This window comes from Pinus tabuliformis, chromosome 4_1 (genome assembly GCF_031772625.1).
Source record: "Pinus tabuliformis cultivar Carrire ecotype Pingquan chromosome 4_1, CPIR1, whole genome shotgun sequence".
NCBI lineage: Eukaryota > Viridiplantae > Streptophyta > Pinopsida > Pinales > Pinaceae > Pinus > Pinus tabuliformis.
This window is the reverse complement of record NC_142303.1, coordinates 819,035,457-819,055,536: the sequence shown is the minus strand read 5'-3', so window position 1 is coordinate 819,055,536 and position 20,080 is coordinate 819,035,457. Positions and strand designations below refer to the sequence as shown.

General features: G+C 34.4%; 1 protein-coding gene across 1 annotated transcript; it reads left to right on the top strand.

Annotated features, from left to right (window-relative positions):
• The first annotated feature begins 1,342 nt into the window (after nt 1–1,342).
• LOC149178745 (putative histone H2A variant 3) lies at nt 1,343–2,264 on the top strand. Its single transcript, XM_089423712.1, has 2 exons — nt 1,343–1,573; nt 1,870–2,264. The coding sequence occupies exons 1-2, from the start codon at nt 1,436–1,438 to the stop codon at nt 2,188–2,190; spliced, it is 459 nt and encodes a 152-aa protein (XP_089279838.1). The 5' UTR covers nt 1,343–1,435; the 3' UTR covers nt 2,191–2,264.
• Nucleotides 2,265–20,080: the final 17,816 nt, after the last annotated feature.

Below are 20,080 nucleotides of genomic sequence, written 5' to 3'. Positions count from 1 at the left end.
CAACCCCATCGTTGGATAACAACCGAGCCAGCCGTTGGATAACAACTGTGCCAACCGTGCCAAAATCCTGCCAAAATCCAACAGTGAGCATATACAACCCCCCTCATTTAATCCCCATTGACAGACTACTTAATCATCGTAATCTATGCAATCTTGCATAACCACTCCCACGACTTGGTCATTACATTTATTGATTTACTCCCCACTCTAACAACCTGGTCATTTTGCATCGACCCTTTGCACTCTCCAACTAGTACCCCTTGAGCTTCCCTTTCTCATCACCTATTCATATAATATCAAACTGTGTTAAAAATTTGATGTTTATATATCTATATATTAAAAATAATTTTATAAGGTAAAAATTAATTTAGTATTATATGATTGATAAGTTTTTAATTTATTGATTTATGTCAAATTTAATATATATATATATGTATGGTAAAAATTAATTTAATACTATATGATTGATAAATTCCTAATTTATTGATTTATGTCAAATTTAATCTATTACAATAAATTTAGTATCAATTTTTTTAAAAAATATTTGAAATTAATTCATATGAAATGTCTGAGATAAAAGTAATTTTCAAATAAAAAAAGATTTAAAAAAAAGTTGAGATATCATGTATCTACTCTACTTGCACATTATTTTATATTTTTTACTAACATCACATTTTACTATTAAGTATTTTTTTACTATTAAATATTTATTTTTATTATTAAATATTTATTATTCTTATTAAGTATTTTTTTATTATTAAATATTTATTTTTATTATCAAATATTTATTATTCTTATTAGCATATATGACATGTGAGAGAGTGCCATTTTATTAATTCATTTATTGAGCCTTGGATTTTAATGGTTTATTTATTAAAATTGTTATTTCTAAAACAAATTCAATATATTTCAAATATTTTTAAAACTTTTAAAACTATTATAAAATTATTTTAATTAATTCATAATATTTCAAATATTTTCAAAATTATTATAATTAAAATCATCAATTAAGAAATTAAATAAATTTCACTCTAAGCTCCTCACAAACCAAGTTTATTTTTCTTAAAAACTAAATCAACGCCATGCCAATAATGCAAATCAACAACGTACAATCAAATTGGAAAGAAAGCAACGGTAATGTGCTGCGTTCGAGCTGATTATTATTTTACTTAACTGAAATTAGCACCCGGCTGTCTCGAATACAGCGTCCTTGAAATTTATTGCACACCACTCCATCATTGACAATCCCGCGTCTTTTTTTAAATCAGGAGCCCCCTCCGCGGATTCGTCACACATTATATTTTCCTGTTCATAGCCTTGCAGAGGAGACAAAGAAGAATAAGGTGGTCAGGAGCCCCCTCCGCGGATTATTCACACTTTATATTTTTCTGTTCATAGCCTTGCAGAGGAGACAAAGAAGCATAAGGTGGGCACGATGAACACTCCTGGAGATTTTGAAGCAGTCGGCGAGGGAAATACCAAATTTTCGTTACCAGGCAAATGGGTCAACAGAAATGAGAGAATGAGAAAAAGAAAGACACCTGTTTCCAGGTCATCTCGCGGTGGCTTGCAGGTTGTAGGGTTTTTGGCCCTTTTCCTAACTTTTTTTGGACGTGTTAGAGGGTTATTTAGGCATCTTAGGACTGAGCACTATGTTTTATTTCATAGGATCAAATCTATGCTATTGTTCAAACGATTATACATTGAAGCTAATGGAAATTTTCAGTTGTTTTTCTTGGTAGTTCAGTAAATGTTTCTCTAAATTTTCATATTTTCAAATGCTTTTTCTTGGAAGTTCAGGAAATGTTTATCAGGAAATGTTTAATGAATTTGCATGCAATATTCATGGCTGGTAAATTACTGATGCAGTTTCCAGTGGGGAGAACCCATCGGGAGATGAAGTCTCGCTTGCATGCAAGTATCAGAGTGGGAGCAACTGCAGCTGTGTACATGGCAGCTGTTTTGGAGTATTTGACTGCAGAGGTAATGGAATTAGCGGGGAATGGTAGCAAAGAACTGAAGGCGAAACGCATTACACCCCGGCATCTGCAGCTTGCCATTAGGGGTGATGAGGATCTGGACACGCTGATTAAGGGCACAATTGCAGGCGGCGGTGTCATCCCTCACATTAACAAAGCCCTGTTTCAAAAGCTCAAGGTCGCCCCAGGTGCTGGAACCTTTTACTATTAAGGTTTTGGAAACTGATGGGGAACCTTCTCATTTCTGGTTTTGCTAAGCGGTCGAATAAATTAGCCTCATTTTTGGGTTTTATTTAAGTGGGTGAGGCAGAGGGTGTTGGCAATTTTGGGGTGGCAATTTTGGCACTAGGGTGTTGTCAAATTTGCGTTCGCGAGGGAGTTTTATTGGAGACTCGTGATAATCACAGTTTCAAATATTTTGTGAATGGGTGATCTGGAAAAAAAAACTAGATCTAATTTGATATTTTATATGAATTAATGGAATATATATATATATATATATATATATACGCGTTAATGTTGGTTGGTTTTGCATCTTATTCATGAATTCTCATAACTTGTTTCTTGAACTTCTAGACATGATTTTACATTGCATTTATGAAACTATTTCACCCAGCTTGGTGTATTTTATGTTATTGCTTGTTACTTTTTTCATTGTTTGGGAATAGGCATTTAGGGTTGTTTTTTTGACATTTCGTATATGGTTGTTTATACATTTTGTATTTTTGGTATAAGGTTGTTTGAAAATAAATAACAAATCCAGTGAGATTTGATCATAAGTCATTCAGTATTAGTTCATTCAGCCACCTGTGAGAAGTTATTAAAAATTTAGGAGTATATGTCAAAGACAAATTTGGCACATTGTATAACCATTTGTTCATGTTAAAATGAATTCAAATCCAAAAGGTATCTCCGCGGGCATATAAAGTCTCCTCCTTCCATATAATATGTTCGACAGATATAATATTATTTTATAATATTATAATGTTTTTCTTTTATCTAGTAGAAGGACGATAATGGTATTTTATAATGTTTAGGTTATTAGTTTGTTGAATGTTATAATATTAATAACAGTATATTTTAATGTTTAGGTTTTTAGTATGGTGAATATTATAATGTTTAAGTGAATAGATGATTTTTATCTTTAGAATAAGTTAGAGAAATGAAATAGTTAAATTATATTTTATTATTATTATTATTATTATTTTAATTTTAGGTATATTAAAATTTACTTCTATTTTTGTCATTATTTTTCATATATTTTAGGTTGTTATCACTCTTTAGGATGATTTTTCACTATGACTATCTAGTCATTACTTTTGAGATTTATTTCTTGTTTTAATATTTATTTCCCACTCAAAGAAATATTCACATAAACTTTCATTCTTTCTATCTTCCATATGGATGATAATTATATTATTATGTTTTATTTTTTATTATGATCATCTAGTTAATTTTCAAGTATATCAATATTTACTTTCCAGTTTTGTTATTTGGCCATTATTTTCTATGTGTCCACCACCTACTTATCACATTTTTACTTCACTTCTCACTACAATCTCTTCTCAGTGCAATCCATGGTCATCACTTTTCCAGATTTACTTCCAATTTAGAAACGTATTCCCCCGCACCAGCAATATCCACATAAAGTCTCCTTCCCTATGTTCCATAGATGATAATGGTATTTTATAATGTTGCAATGTTTAAGTTATGAGTACCTTATGAAGTATGTTGTCCTTTTTCCATATGCTCTATCAATCATAATTATATTTTGTAAAGTTATAATGTTTAAGTGAATAAATGTATTTATCTTAGAAATATGATAGAGAATGTAAGATTCAATAGAATAGTTATTAGATTCTATTTTCTTTTGATTATTTAATGGATTTTCAAGTATATCAAAATTTACTTTTCATTTTGGTTATTTGGCCATCACTTTCCATTTTCATTTCCGCCAATTGTTTATCACTTTTTGGTTGCCACCTTGTCATCACTTTTCAAGATTTTCTTCCTATACCAAGATTTATAAGCCACCATTAGTTGCCACGTGGTCATCACTTTTCAATATTTTCTTTCTATACCAAGATTTATAAGCCACAGGCATCTTATACAATCTCCTCCAACTAACCATCACTTTGCACAACCACTCCTACCACTTGGTCATCACCTTTCAAGATTTTGAGATTTACTCCCCACTACTATCACAGTCATGGTAACTTGTGCACTCTCCTCTAACCAACTGGCACCTTGCACAACCATTCCCATCGCTTAGTCATTATATAGTTACTCTCCACTTTTGTTAATTGAACATCACTTTCCATTATAGTTTCTTCCACGTGGTTATCACCTTTCTAGTTGACTCCCACATTACTGGGTCATCAATTTTTAGTATTTACTTCCTATTTCAAAATTTACTTGCATTTGCTTCCTATTTTGAAACTTACTCCCCACTCCAACAATATCCACATAAATTTTCCTTCGTTCCTATGTTCAATGGATGATAATGGTATTTTATAATATTTCAATGTCTAAGTTATCAATATGAAGTATATTGTAAGTTATAATGTTATAATGTTAAAGTAAATAAATGTTTTTATTTTGAAAATAAGATAGAGTATCCAAAATCTAATGTACTAGTTATTAAATTATATTATTATGTTTTGTTTTTATTTTGATTATTTAAGCAATTTTCAAGTATATCAAAATTTAATTTCTACTTAGGTTATTTTTCCTTCACCTTCCATTTTTGTTTCCCTCCTTGCTTATCATCCTCTAAGTTGACCTCACATTTTTCAAAATTTATTCCATGCTCCAACTACCTATTCATCCCATCTTGTGCAGTCCAACTATCCAGATCAATTACTTCCCATTTTGAGATTCAACTATCCAGATCAATTACTTCCCATTTTGAGATTTACTCTAGCTCCAATTGCCTATTCATTGCATATTGTGCAATCTCCTCTAACTAGCCATCACTTTTTCATCTTATGCAGTCTTCTTCAACTAGCCATCACTTTAGCATATTATGCAACTAAACATCACTTTGCACAACCAATCCAACACTTGATTTTCACCTTTCTAGATTTACTTCCCATTTTAAGATTCACTCTCACTCCAGCTACGAGTTCATCCCAACTTATGTAGTGTCCAATTAGCCATCACTTTCTACAACCACCCTCATCTCCTCTCTAGATTTACTCTGACTCCAACCACTAGGTCATTATCTAAGGCAGCTTGTTCCTACTGACATTCATCACCCAAAAGTTAAGTGGATGAACTATTTCAATTTTTTTTGATAAATGACTTAAATTACAATGATATCCCTTTTACTTTTGACTATACCATTCTCAAGGACATTAAGTTTTTTTTTTTTTTTTTTCCCTGGGAAAAAGTCGTAATTTCCATTATGTATTAAGAAATTACATTTTGCAGATGCCGAAGCATATTCATATGTAGGCAGCCTTGCCTGTCGAGTTCATATAAAACTGTAGATCTAGAGAGAGTAAAACTAAGATGTCTCCACGCAGGGAGCATTTCCAAAAAACTAGTATGTCTATCAGTGATCAAAAATGTGGTTGTGCTCTTCGCAGAGAGCAATATATATGCTGAATATAAACAAAAGATTTGAACCAAGGACATTAAGTTTTATTCAGTTAAATAAATGAATTATTTGAAAAAAAATGATAAATGATTTGAATTATAATATTAAAATTAATGTTCTTTATGATCCACCATTATTTACTTTTTATATTGGCTATCTTATTATTAACTTGTAAATTTTATTCTTTATCCAAAATTTTTGTCTGTCAACTTATTAACCATTACCTTTCACATTTTTTTTTACCTTTTATTACAACTAAAAAAAATGTGTCTTCAACCCTTAATTTCCAACTCATAATTTTTTTTATAGTCCCACTATTATCCACTAGCAATGTTTATTAAATTGTTGTGTTATATTAAAAAATTTTAATAAATAACTAAATTTACAATATTATATAATGTGATATTAAATTTGATAAGCTAAAAGATTAATTCTCTTTAGGACCAACATGCAAGGCAAAATTAAAAAAAAAAATAAAGAATTAAAATTTTAGTAATGTAATGAAGGGAAAAAGTGAGAATCAATAATATTTTTCAATAGAAACCCTAGCATGTTCATTTCATTTCAAACTCCCACTTTTGTCTGAAACCTCCTCATCTTAGTGTTATTGTTGCAGATTTGGTACATTAGGGGAAACTTCTTTCAACCAGGGTTTTTTCTGCATCAAGCCAATATCATGGGGTTCTTTCTATATGCAAGTGAAAGTCACAAATCTTATCTCATCACTTGTATCTAGAATTGAAATCCAATAAGCATCCCCTCTATTCCTTTTTGCATCAAGCCAACATCATCGAGTTCTTTCTCTATGCAATTGAAAGTCACAAATCTTATCTCATCACTTATATCTAGAATTGAAAATCCAATAAGAATCCTCTCTATTATTTTTCAACTCCTACAGGAGGTAGACATATTATGGAATGGAAATCATGTCATATCCATGGATGCTTCAATAAATATAGTCTCAATATTAAAATTTGAGCCAAAGGAGGGGCTATGCCCTTTTCCTCCCAATTTAAATCAGTGCTCTGCCCTTTTCCTCCCAATTTAAATTCTTCAACGATGCCCTAAATCGAAGCCTTTCTCCTCTAACTCTGAACGATCTCTCAAGACCAACCTTTGTTTTGTATCATGAAGCAAGCATTCCATCTTTGGAAGTTGATCATTGTATATCTAACATTTCTTCTGTAAAGTATTCATGTAAGATTATTATTTGTTGCTTTAATGGATTTTAGTCATCTACATTCAAGCTTCGAGAGTGGGTGCAACAGGCCTAGTCCCCTGATATGAATTTGCATTTTTGCTAGAAAGGATTTTTTGTCGTGTTCTTCAGGTTTTTTATGAAGGTGGGGCTGATTTGATCTCTCCTTTCAATCTTTGTTTTCTGATTTTAATCATCTTTCCGTGACGGATCTGACAACTCCATTATGGGTAAGGCTCCCTAATCTAGCCTTTCATCTACTACATTCATACATATTAGCCAATGTGGAAAACTTACTAGACTATTTCATTAAATTAGACATTGATAGGCTTGTGATGGGTATTGTCATCTTTGCTCGCATATGTGTTGAAATTGATCTCAACAAAGAGTTGCATGGTAAAATCCCCCTAAAATGGAAGGGAGATGTTTATTTGGAGTAGTTGGACTATGAGAACATTGATTTCCATTGCTAGATTTGTCAACAACCCAGTCATCTTCATAATTCTTGTCCTTCTCAAGGGCCCTCTCCCATCCAGGATGTTAAAAAAAGAATCCCTAATGGCAAGACCCAAAAGATACAAGAGGTGCTAAGAATTCTTTGGTTCACAACTAGGACAACATGTAGCAATAGAAGACTCCTACCGCCAAATCAACTCCTTCAAACTTAGTTCATCCATATATAACACCATCTCAACCCTTAGATGAGGGGCTCCACTCCTCTACTAGGAATGAAAGAGACTTCACCATAATCTTGGATTCATCAACTAGTGGGCACAAACTTCAAACCACTCAGACAGTGATAAGAAAACAACAATTATTGTTGAACCCATACAATTGAATTGTCTCATAAAAATGTAATCATTGTCTCCTCTACAATTGTTCCTGATAACTCCATGGAATGGATTGATATGTCTAGAAGGAAAAAAAGAAAAAGAAAAATCCATGATCATAACTTGCTTAAAATAATGCAAATTAACTTTACATATATATACTTCCATACACTTCTACCATAAGAAATGCAAATTACAAATTACCCTAAGAAATGCAAATTACAAATTTGCATTTAAGTTAGGGGTGATGAGGATCTGGACACACTGATTAAAGGCACAATTGCAAGTGGCAGCTGTGTCATCTCTCACATTAACAAAGCACTTTTTATGCAGGTGGCAGCTGTGTCATCTCTCACATTAACAAAGCACTTTTTCAAAACCTCAAGCTGCGCCAAAGTACTCCAAGCTTTTACAATTAAGCTTCTGCAAACTGATAGCGGTATCTTTTGATTTCTGGCTTTGCTACTTTTTGGATTTTTTAACTAGGTGAGAATCATAACGTAGTTTTGTTGAATTCGGCATGCCCGTGTTGGAAATTTTATGTTGGACTCATTTAACACAATGTAACTCTCCTGACGGTTCATGATAATCACAATTTCAAATATTTTGTAGTTTCAAATATTTTGTGAAAGGGTGATGTCGAAACAAATATTTTGTGAAAGGGTGATGTCGAAAGACTGCATATTTATTTTTATTTCTATTTTCAATCGCATGATTGACGAATTCAATATATACAGTTTAGTGATCCCTAATGCTAGTTGGTTCTGCTTCTTATGTATGGATTCTCATAACCTGGTGGTTGAAATTCACACCTTTCTGATCACGATTCTGATTTTTGTATTTGTTTGTAAGCTTCGTTCCGGCTTTAGTTTTAAGAATTTATGAAACTGTTTCATGCAATTTTAGTTTTGTGTACTTTATGTTATTGCTTGTGTTTCCCGCGGTCTTCTCCTAATATGCAGTTAGTTTAGTTGTTATTTTAACATCTCGTGCATAGTTGTTCACATGGTTTGCTCTCTGGAAACCCATCTGGACTTTCGAATATCATGTGTTAAGTCATTCAATTTTAGTTTTACTTCATTCAGGCTACCTGCTTTAAGTTATTATTGGAGAGGATATGTGAAAGCCAAATTTAGTGTATTTTATGTTATTGCTTGTGTTTTCCGTCTTATGACAGTTAGTTTAGTTGTTATTTTAACATCTCGTACATAGTTGTTCACATGGTTTGCCCTCTGGAAACCCATCTGGACTTTCGAATTTCATGTGTTAAGTCATTCAATTCTAGTTTTACTTCATTCAGGCTGCCGAATTTCATGTGTTAAGTCATTTAATTTTGGTTTTAAGCTACTATTGGAGAGGATATGTGAAAGCCAAATTGGGCAGGCTATAAAGGTTAAAATGAATCCAAATGGAAAACGCATCTGCACACTTGGCAACAATGGACGTACCACTAAAAAGTGAGAGGCACTAAATATCTACATAAAGTATCATCGTATCACCGATGATAACGGTATTTTCTAACGTTTGAAATTAAAAAAAGGTGTTATCGGGATGTTATAAAGTAAATTGCAGGCTATAATCTTTATTCGATGTTTTTATTTTGGAAATAAAATATTGGACGTAATATTTTGATGTTTTTATTTGGAAAATAGAATTTTGGTTTAGAAATCGAATATTCGTGAAGCATGTGCGTTGGTTTGTATGTGTTGAAGGGAGCAGTGTCCTGTTCGTTGAAGCAGTGAGTGTTGCTCCTCTGCGTTGAGCATTGAAGCAGCGTTGAACCCTATGTGTTGTATTGCTCCTCTGCAGTGAGCATTGAAGTAGTGTTGATTATGGTCTTGAACTACAGTGTATCATGTGATAAAATGGTGACTCGTATGTTATATTGTGTTGTACATTGAATCTTACAAGTCATGACTGATGTTTTGATGATGCGTAACTCCTGCATGATGATTCGATGGCTCTTGTATGCTGGTGTGTGTTACAATTGTGTTGGCTCTTATATGTTGGTGTCATTACGTCGTATGCCTCTGCGTTGAATGAAAATTGTATGTTGGTGGACGTGTGTTCAAATTTTATGGATCGTATATATTTTTGAAGACTGTGTAATGATATGCTATGAATATATTCCCTTGTACGTTGAGATTTTTGAGGGTTGTGTTTGGTAATGATAAATTGAATGCTTTGTGTTAAAGATCATGTAGCATATGGTGCATGAATTGAATATTGGACATATGTGTGTTGAATAGTTTTTGAAGACCGTATGTGATGGCATAAATATTTTTTGAAGACCATGTATTTGTGGTATGTTGTATCCATAATACTATAAGGTTTGATTAGTATATGTGTAAGTTGAATTGGGCTCAAATTGATGAAGCATTGAAATTGTGTTGAATTTCTTGTCTTACATTGAATACCATTCATATATATTGAACCATTCAAATATATGATGTGATATGTTGGTTTATTTTGATTCATTTGTTTAAGAAGATGCATGTATGATGAGTCTCTGTTAAGAGATTTTTTTAGCAATTTTTTGTAGATTCAAGGCCCAGTGCCGAAGTTTTGCAAAAATGCATTCACTCATCCCTATAGTTGGAGTAGTTCTCTTTGGAAAACGGAACTACCATGAATTGTCTAGGAAGATAAAGCAAACCCTCATTTTTAATGAGTTGTGGAAAAGAGTTTGTGAAGGGGAAGTTGGCAATCCTCCTAAAAAGCCCATTTCTAACAAAGAGCTTGCCACATGGGAGAACAAAAATAGCAAGGTCTATGCCTTGATTGCAACATCATTCAATTAAGAGGTGAGTCATCATATTACACCTTTTAGCAATGCTTTTGAAGCCTTAATTAAATTGAAAGACTTTTATGACTCACACTCTAAGCTTGAAGTAGTCCAATTAATGCTCAAATTGTTAAATCTTGAAGTGAAAGGTGATGATCCCCTCGCCTTAGCCTCAGAAATAAGTGATATCGTGCATGATATAGAAGCTACCAGAGTTAAAGTAGATGTTCCTCTCACAGCTTTTTTCAAGGCACTCTATCCCACTTATTCCCATTATCTTGAGTCATTACAAGCTAGTGGAAAATTTAAGGAGATTTCCTTTGACACTCTTGAGGAGAAGTTTGCTAAAAGAGAGAAATATTTTGGGATGAATAAGATAGTTGCTCAGTCTTTTAAAGAAGTTGTTTTTCTTGCACAGAAAGAGAAGAATCAGACACAAGATTCTTCTAGAGGAAGAGGTGGTTGAAGAGGATGTGGAAGGAAGAATAATAGAGCCAAAGGGGCAGACATTATCAAGGAGAAAGACTTGATATTCATTGTATTTGATGCAACATAAATTGACATGATGCTTCCACATGTAAGATCTCTTGGGACAAGATTAGATAGGAAAGGATTGAAGAGAAATGAAAATCACCATATCAAAGCAAAGGTAAAGAACCCAAATCTGCTCATTATCTTAAAGACATTGCAATATTGGAGTAACTGGAGACTTGTTTAATGCTTCACTTGCTTCATGGAAAGATGCAGGGTGGCTTGATTCAGGAGCAACTTTACACGTGACTTTTAGAAGATATTTCTTTTAATAATTCACTGATAATATTGATGGAGCAGTCTAATTTGTAGATAAGTCAAAACTCAAGCCATTAGGGCTTGGCACCATCAGGCTCCAATGGCTTGGTCTCCTAGACTTTCTTCTACATGATGTTCTCTACCTCTTGGAGTTGTAGAGAAACTTGTATTTGATTCACTTCTTCTAGCAAGGACGCTCCATCCACTTGTTTGATGGAAAGATTCGGGTTAGAAAATCATCAGACAACTCACTTGTCATGACTGGGATAGAAGAATAAAGACTTTTGAAGCTACAAAGAACCTATTCTTGTGCACAAAACTTTGCATACAGTTCTCAAATTGATGAAGGTACAATACCATCCAATCTATTATGCATGCTAGATTTGGACAATTGAACTATGATAGCATGTCATTTTTGAAGAGAAATGGTGTTACTAGTTTGCCAACCATTCTTAGGAAACTTATGCAATGTGATGCTTGTATCTTAGGAAAGCACAAAAAACAGTGTTGTCACAACTCTCATTCCAAAGCACATGGAAATATTGAAATAATTCATTCTAACTTGTGTGTCCCTATGCATGTTCCTTCTGAAAATGGTAATAAATACATGATGACTTTTATTGATGACTACACCATAATGTGCTGGGTTTATCTATTGAAGAACCAATCTAAAGCTTTTGAAACTTTCAAAAACTTTAATGCATGGATTGTAAATGATACACAATCTCATATTAGATATATTTGTACTAATAATGTAAAATAATATCTTCAAATAAATTTGAAAACTATCTTTTCCAACATGAGATCAAACATGTAATGTCACCCGACCCCTTAGGTTACCATTAGAGGAATGTGGCAATTATTTTATTTTATTTTTGTTAATTATATGTTAATGGTAACTTGAGGGGTCGAGTGACATTATAGAGTGGTATCAAAGCATCTAGGTTCAACGCTTGGACTGGATGGGCTTTGTCACATGCAATTGATGATTTTGAAAATTGACTAATTAACTATTTAGGTGTTAAAAGCCAGTTTGAATTATTGATTATTTTTTTGCTAGTAAACTTATGCTAGTGTAAATTTTTTGGTTGACAGCAGCTTGGCGAGAGCAGGGCCATAGCCATAAATACGATGTTTATTGTTAATTATCATGATAAATGCATTTAATGATTGATGCATATGATTTGTAAATGTGTTTGCAAACTAACACGGTTGCTTTTCACAGCAGAAAACCTCATGGAAGAAACATGAATGCAATCTCATGGTCATGATTATGTGTTTATTTATTATTTTGAAATTTATAACAATGTGTGCAGTTGGAAACACATCATAAGCATCATAAAGTATATAAGTTACATCAATGAGGACTGAAATGGTTGAGTACAGTTTCGATCAATCACAACATGGAAGTGATGGGATTAGAGCTAATGAAGAAGAGAGATCGGTTGGCTAAAGGGGATGAAATCACTCCCAAGTTAACAGATATGGATGCTCCCAAGTTAACTGGATGAGGGCATCTAGGTTTAAGCATACCCAACTCTACCTCAAGCCCTAGACGCTATCATAAGGATTTTGTGTGAGCGTCTATGGCAGCCTGGACGCTCTCAGGACCACTCTGTGTGCGCATCCGGGGACTAATACAACACGATCTATCTTTGAAACCTTGAACGCTCCCATAACACACTATGCCAACATCCAAGGCTCCTTGGATGCTATCAGGACCACTATGTGCCAGCATCCAGGGACTAAAATTCATAGTTTTGTGCCAGTGCCTGAGATCCAGAATACCCTAGATCAATGCAAGCTTCGACCTTGAGATTTTGGACCCTTGCATGAACTTTCCTCCAACAGACCTGTGCGAACCAAGATAATAAGAGAAGAGAAAATGGATTGATCAATGTTTCCAAATGATCTTGAGGTATCTTATATTTATAGACTTTCATGAGGGTCCACTTGGGATTGAGGCTTACCTATCCAATTTAACATGTGCTTAGGGTTGACCTAACCCAAAATACATGAGTGAATAAATGAATTCAAAAACCAACTTTCGTTTTCCCAAATAAGGTGATATTTAGGTTGACTTTGGCCCTCTTGAAAAGAGGAATATAATGAAATCATCATCTCATTCAGTTGAGCTTTCCAAGGTGGAATTTGATCGCAATTTCAAAAATTAACACTCAACTAGGGAGAATTCCACCTGTCAATATTTGTCCATTGATCAATATGCCATTCTAGTATCTTCACATATCATCACTGATGATCTCTGTAATGTAGTCATCGTGCCATTACCACCTCAAGTATCTCATCATGACAAATCATCAGTGTACCTCTCGATCTATCCCTTGTGTATTCCTGCTTATCTCTTAATTTTTCTTGCTCATATGTTGAACATTCTCGAATCTAGAAGAAAAATAATTTGTTACTAAAGGGGAGCTTAAGCTACCACCCTCTATCCATCAGTCTGCCACATGAAATCTCAGTTAGCGAGATATTACTCAGATCATTGTCAATCGTCATCGAAGATCATATTATCAAGGAGCACATCTCAACCTGGAACCACATCAGGGAACACATCTCAACCCGGAATCTCATTGGGGAGCTATAAATCTACAACCCCATATTGAGCAATAGGATATCCAAACAAACAGGGGAGAAAATCTTGACCCTTGGATCTCATCAGGGAGGTTAATCTCAACCTGTAATCACATAGGGTTATCTCAACCCATCCTATTTCCTATTGATCGTCCCATCGATGAACTTGAATATTCATGTGGTAGAACACTTGCATCATAATCGACATGGGTTGTACACCCCAATTACACTCTCAAATATTTAGCCAAACGAGGAGCGGTATTCCTGAAAAGGCCTGCTAGTGGGTGTGATTCCAACTAGGGTATACTCTACAAAGACCAAATAGGGGAGCAGAATTCTCTGACCCTATGAAGATAAGGGAGAAGCATCTACAACCCTTTGGGTAATAGATAGGGGTCATACCCTATTTTCCAGAGTTCCCTCAACCCCAAGAGTGTTTCTACGTCAATTCCTCACCCTGGGAGCTCAGACAGGGAGGAATAGTTGTCTTAGTGTCCTTAATTAGCGTTGCTCTCATCATACTCAAATCTAGTATCTTGTTGTCTCAATAGCAGTTGGTTCCTATTCATATAGGACATCAAATAAAATATCACGTCAGAACATAAATAATCATATAAATCACAAAAGGATACCATAATCATCCTCCCTATAAGGGAGTTTCCAAACACAGTCCTGAGCTTGTTTTGAATAGCTGCATTGTCTCAATATATGAGAGTATCTTTGTCCCAACTATAAATATGGGACTTTCTGCCAACCATATATCACTCTATGCCATCACAATGTATCCATGCCATATCCAGATCATGCTCAGACAACTCTCTAAGGAGATTCTTCATATTTCCTCACAGTTAGCCATGCTAGCAGCATCATATTCAACCTTAGTCATGCTATGGACCTCTCATCCAAGATATCATGGTAGGTCTCATACTAAAGAAGCATCCAAATGTGCTTATCAGCAATAATCTCAGATATCAGCAATACATCCATGCAGTCACATATCATAGGAGAAATGGCTCAGCCTCAAAAATAGAATATCTCATGCATATATTTTAAAGGATGCTCAGTGGAAAATATATGTGAATGAAGCAGTTCACTCGTGAATTTATTCAAATTCTATGCACATCATATATATATATATATATATATATATATATATATATATATATATATATATATATATATATATATATATATACAAATGGATGTTCAAAACAGAACATCAATGCTCCAATCACCATTCAGATGCCATATCAAGCTCAACAACATGTTTGCACTTCAAATCAGAGTATCCAAGGATTTTCATTTTCATTATTCAAAAATATTTTCAAATAGTTTTTCAATATGGAATTTCTTTCCTAAATACCATAAATCAATTCATCATGTCATTATACATCATTCCAAGCTTCAGAAGTTATCTCCCTCTGATTTATATCATTAGAGGCTTATCACTTTTTAAGAGCATACCATCAGGTTATAAAACCAAAACCATAGTCAACACCAAGGCCATACCTTGGAACTCATCATCCCGACTTCATCAGATAATTCTCAAATATAAACATATCTGGATCAGGGAGCTTGCTTCATGCAATGCTCTAGGAATAATGCCTTTCTAAGCCGACATAATAAGACTTACATAAATCAATGTTGTATCATCACATGAACAAAGTCAACTCATCAAATTTTAGAAGCCGGATCACAACCATTATCAAATTCATTGTATCAATACTTTCAACTGGGTAAGAGGTAGAGCTCATATCAAATCTTGAATTCATTTATTATCATGAAAATAAGTTTTCATCAACCATGCATTATCAATCCACACTTTATCAAGTCATTCTCATAATCATAATACAAGCCATTTATGTCACTAGGTGCAAATTCATACACCAAGGATGATTCATGCAAGTTCCAATTTTATGTTGAATCACAACTATCAGTACCTCAATCATTGTGCTAGGAATGAGGAGGTCAATACAAAATCATTTTTCTAAATTCCCACATAAGTCATTGTGCACACATAGCATTGACATCGGGGCAAATAAAAAAATGTCAGATCAAATCATTAGACATCACATCAAGTTCAAATTTCTATCTTAGAGAGATCTATAGTCAAAACATATCTGAAAGATCAATTCAAAGTTATTGTCAAGCATCATGAAAAAAAATTGTTCATCTATGTCAATCAGCAAAATTATGCCAACCTCTTGTAGCACAAACATAGTGACATATCTATATGTATGTCCTAGTCACTTACAAACACAAGTTCAGTCTACATGCCATGTTATGGAAAACATTCAAGTTTTTCCTGCTTACAAATCTTGTTGTTATCTGCAACACATTTCTGATACTGAGATCTTCTAGGTGAACATCTATGTTCATACAAGATAATTCATTTTTATGTGATCAACAATTTAACCGAACAACTTCAGAAATCCGATTATAGTGGCATAATATGTGAGAGACTCCTTGACTTAGAGTTCAGATAACTTAAAAAAGCTTCAGATGATGGTCAACTGTAGTCAAACCCTTGGACACTCCCTTGATTTTAGCATGGGAGCTTCTTTATCTCCCTGGACGCTACATGGTCCTTAGCATGCATGCATCTAGGGATGAAATCTCCCAGTTGTATGCATGCGTCCAGAGCATAAACCCTTATTTTTTTACAAGCCTTAGATATCAGACTTTGATGTAGATCAATAATGTCAGATGAACATAAATCATACTTCAATAGTATAGAATGAAAATATGAGAAGGAATCTAGAGAAGATATTCTCCCTCTAACTGGGAATTTACTTCATTCATCTAATCAACCTATCTCTACTAGATTCATGGAATAGCAGATCTATTAGATCATAAACATATATTTATCATGGGTATCAGCATCATGAAATCGATCTTTAATCAAAGGTTAGACTCAAAGTAGCATATAGATGCAACATCATATCTTAGATATTATGAACACAATATCACTTTCTATCAAGTCACTTCATCAAGGTTGGACATTCAGTTTAACCATATGTCATCAAGACATGACCACAGGTAGTAAGATATCTATGATATCAATCTCATAGTTATACCTCTAACATCATAGGATCAGGTAAGGTCATTCAATAAAGCTTTATCAAAACAATGAGAGTGTCAATCTCTCTTTCCATACACTTTCATCATGCTTATAACAAGCATTATCAACAGACTCATGTATAGGATTCAATGAGTTATCCTTCGATATGAAATCCTTCATGACAAGTATCAAGAGTATCATTTACTAGATTCAAGGTGCTAACATTATTTATAGGATAAATATGTCCAATAGATGGATGTTAGCCAAACATCAAGTGTATCAATGTATCAACATTATATAACCTCATAGAATTCAGGAAGATCAGAATGTTCAACACTGGGTGCATTAGTTCATCATAGGAAACATATATCAAAGTCACATTCATATGCATGTATTAGCTATCAATGAAAGAGACATTCTCGTCATGTCTTAGGGCTTACCGAACCATCAATTCCACATATCATTAATGCCTTATGGTATTCAAATACCTGTGTATCTTTTCATTAGACATAGGCTACTAGAAGTGATTGAGACCCTATTCATCAAGTACCTCTTTTACTGCTTACCAAATCTAGATTTTCTTTTATCCATCTCAAAATGATCCTCAAGAAGGATCTACTCATCACATCTCATCAAGGAGGTTAGAAACATCCATATACTCAAATACATATGCAGGAAGTATAAGTAATAAACATAATCATCATATCCATAGGTCTAAAGAAAAGAAAGGGCCGCCGTAAGTTAAGAAATACTTATCTTCAATGAGAGGTGACCCTCTCCCTCTTGAACCAATCTTCAAGAGACATCAATGTCCAAGGTCCATATACCAATGTTGCCTTCAATTATCCAACCAGTTATCTTAGGGATTATACCATCTAGGGCTTCATCAAATCTTTATCAAGTGCTTGAGCATCTTCATATTGACTAGCTAGGTTCCATATCTCATATTGTTTCCATAAACCAAAGTTTTCTCTAGCCTCATAGAATCCATCAAACCCTAATAATCATGTTGCCTATGGATTTCTTCAAAACATATAATTATTTTAGGTCTCCACCATCCTCTTCTTGCTTCCATCAAAGGTGTCATCATCGGGGTGATCTCCATGGTTTTTCTTCAGCCCAACCCTGATACCATGTTAATTTTTCATAGGTCTACATTGTTCTTTGCTTTGATAGTTGCATTTATTCATCAATACATTAAGTTCACCCCATATCATCATTACACTATTCATATCTACACCATTATTCATCAGCATATGCAATTATATAGAAAGAACAAGAACATCATCAATGCAACAAAACATAAAGGAATAATAGAAGAAAAGCATGCACACATATAGAGACACCAGGATTGGTCCGAGACGAGGGAAAAACACACTATGGGGAAAACACTTGCAAACATTCTTCTTATTAGATCTTCATCAAATGATTAAGAAAAATATATTTCAATGATCCATAACTTTATATATGTAACAAAACAACTATGATATCCATGAAACATATGTAATCATGCTTATAATCATAACCCTGACTCTGAGGACTATAAAGTGTTGTCACAGACTGTAGTCAACTGTTGAACTTTGTTGTCACTTAGAGGAATCTTTGGAATACATAAATCTCATCTATGAGTCCTGAATTCAGGGAGTAGGAGTTGTGCAAGTGTCTATAGCAGTCCCAGATGCTCTTTACAGAACTAAAAGACTGCGTCTGGAATAGATCTGGATGCTCCCATGTGAACTATATGAGGTCGTTCTAGGTTAAACATACCCATATCTACTTCAAACCCTGGACACTCTCATAAGGCTTATTTTTTAATGTCTATGGAAGCTCGGATGCTCTCAGGACCACTCTATGTGAGCATTCGGGGACTAATATAGCCTGATCTGTCTCTGAAACCCTGGACGCTCCCATAACACACTGGGCCAACATCCAAGTCTCCTTGGATGTTGTTAGGACCACTATGTGCAAGTGTATAGGAACTGAAATTCCTAGTTTGGTACCAAGGTCTCAGATCCAAAAAACCCTAGATAAGTGTGAGCTTCGACCCTTAGACTTTAGACCCTTGCATAAACTTTCCTCTGACAGACATGTTTGAACCAAGAAAATAAGAGAAGAGAAGATGGCTTGATCAATGTTTTCAAATGATCATGAGTTATCTTCTATTTATAGGCTTTCATGAGGGTCCACTTGGGGTTGAGGCCAACCTACCCAATTTAACATGTGCTTTGGACAGACCTATCCTAAAATACACGAGTGAATAAATAAATTCAAAAACCAACTTTCATTCATCGAAATAAGGTGATCTTTAGGTCGATTTTGGTCCTCTTGAAAAGAGCAATCTAATGAAATCATAATCTCAGTCATTTGAACATTCCAAGGTGGAATTTGACCGTATTTGAAAAATTTAACACTCCCTCTCAGCTAGGGAGAATTCCACCTCCCAATATCCGTCCATCAATCAATATGTCATTCTGGTATCTTCATGTATCATCACCGATCATATCTGTCATGTAGTCATCATGCCATAACCACCTCAAGTATCTCATCATCGCAAATCATCAATGTACGTCTCAATATACCCCTTGGTTATTCCTACTTATCTCTTGATTGTTTCTGCTTGTATGTTGAGCATTCTCGAATCTAGAAGAAAAAGAATTTTTTACCAGGGGGGAGCCTAAGGTACCACCCTCTATCAATCAGGCTGTTACATGGAATCTCAGCCAACAAGCTTTTACTTAGATCATCATCAATCATCATCGGAGAGCATATCATCAAGGAGCACATCTAAACTTGGAACCACATCGGGGAACACATCTTGACCCAGAATCTCATGGGGGAGATATACATCTACAACCTCATATCAAGCAATAGGATATCCAAACACACAAGGGAGCACATCTTGACCCTAGGATCTCATTAGGGAGCTCAACCTCAACTTGGAATCACATAGGGTTATCTCAAACCATCCTATTACCTACTAATCTTCCCATCGATGACCCTAAATATTCATGTGGTAGAACACCTGCATCATAATCAACTTTGGGTTGTACACCCCAAGTACACTCTCAACTTGTTGGCTAAATAAGGATTGGTATTCCCGACAAGCGCTGCTTGTGGGTATGATGCTAACTGGGGTATACTCTGCAAAGACAAATAGGGGAACAACATTCTCTGACGCTATGAATATATGGGAGAAACATCTCCAACCCTATGGGTAAAAGATAGGGGTTATACCCTATTTACCA

Bases quoted from the DNA above. Each gene is read 5' to 3' on its own strand.
- LOC149178745 (XM_089423712.1), top strand. From the start codon at position 1,436: ATGAACACTCCTGGAGATTTTGAAGCAGTCGGCGAGGGAAATACCAAA. The intron at 1,574-1,869 runs GTTGTAGGGTTT...TTACTGATGCAG, and splicing joins CATCTCGCGGTGGCTTGCAG to TTTCCAGTGGGGAGAACCCA.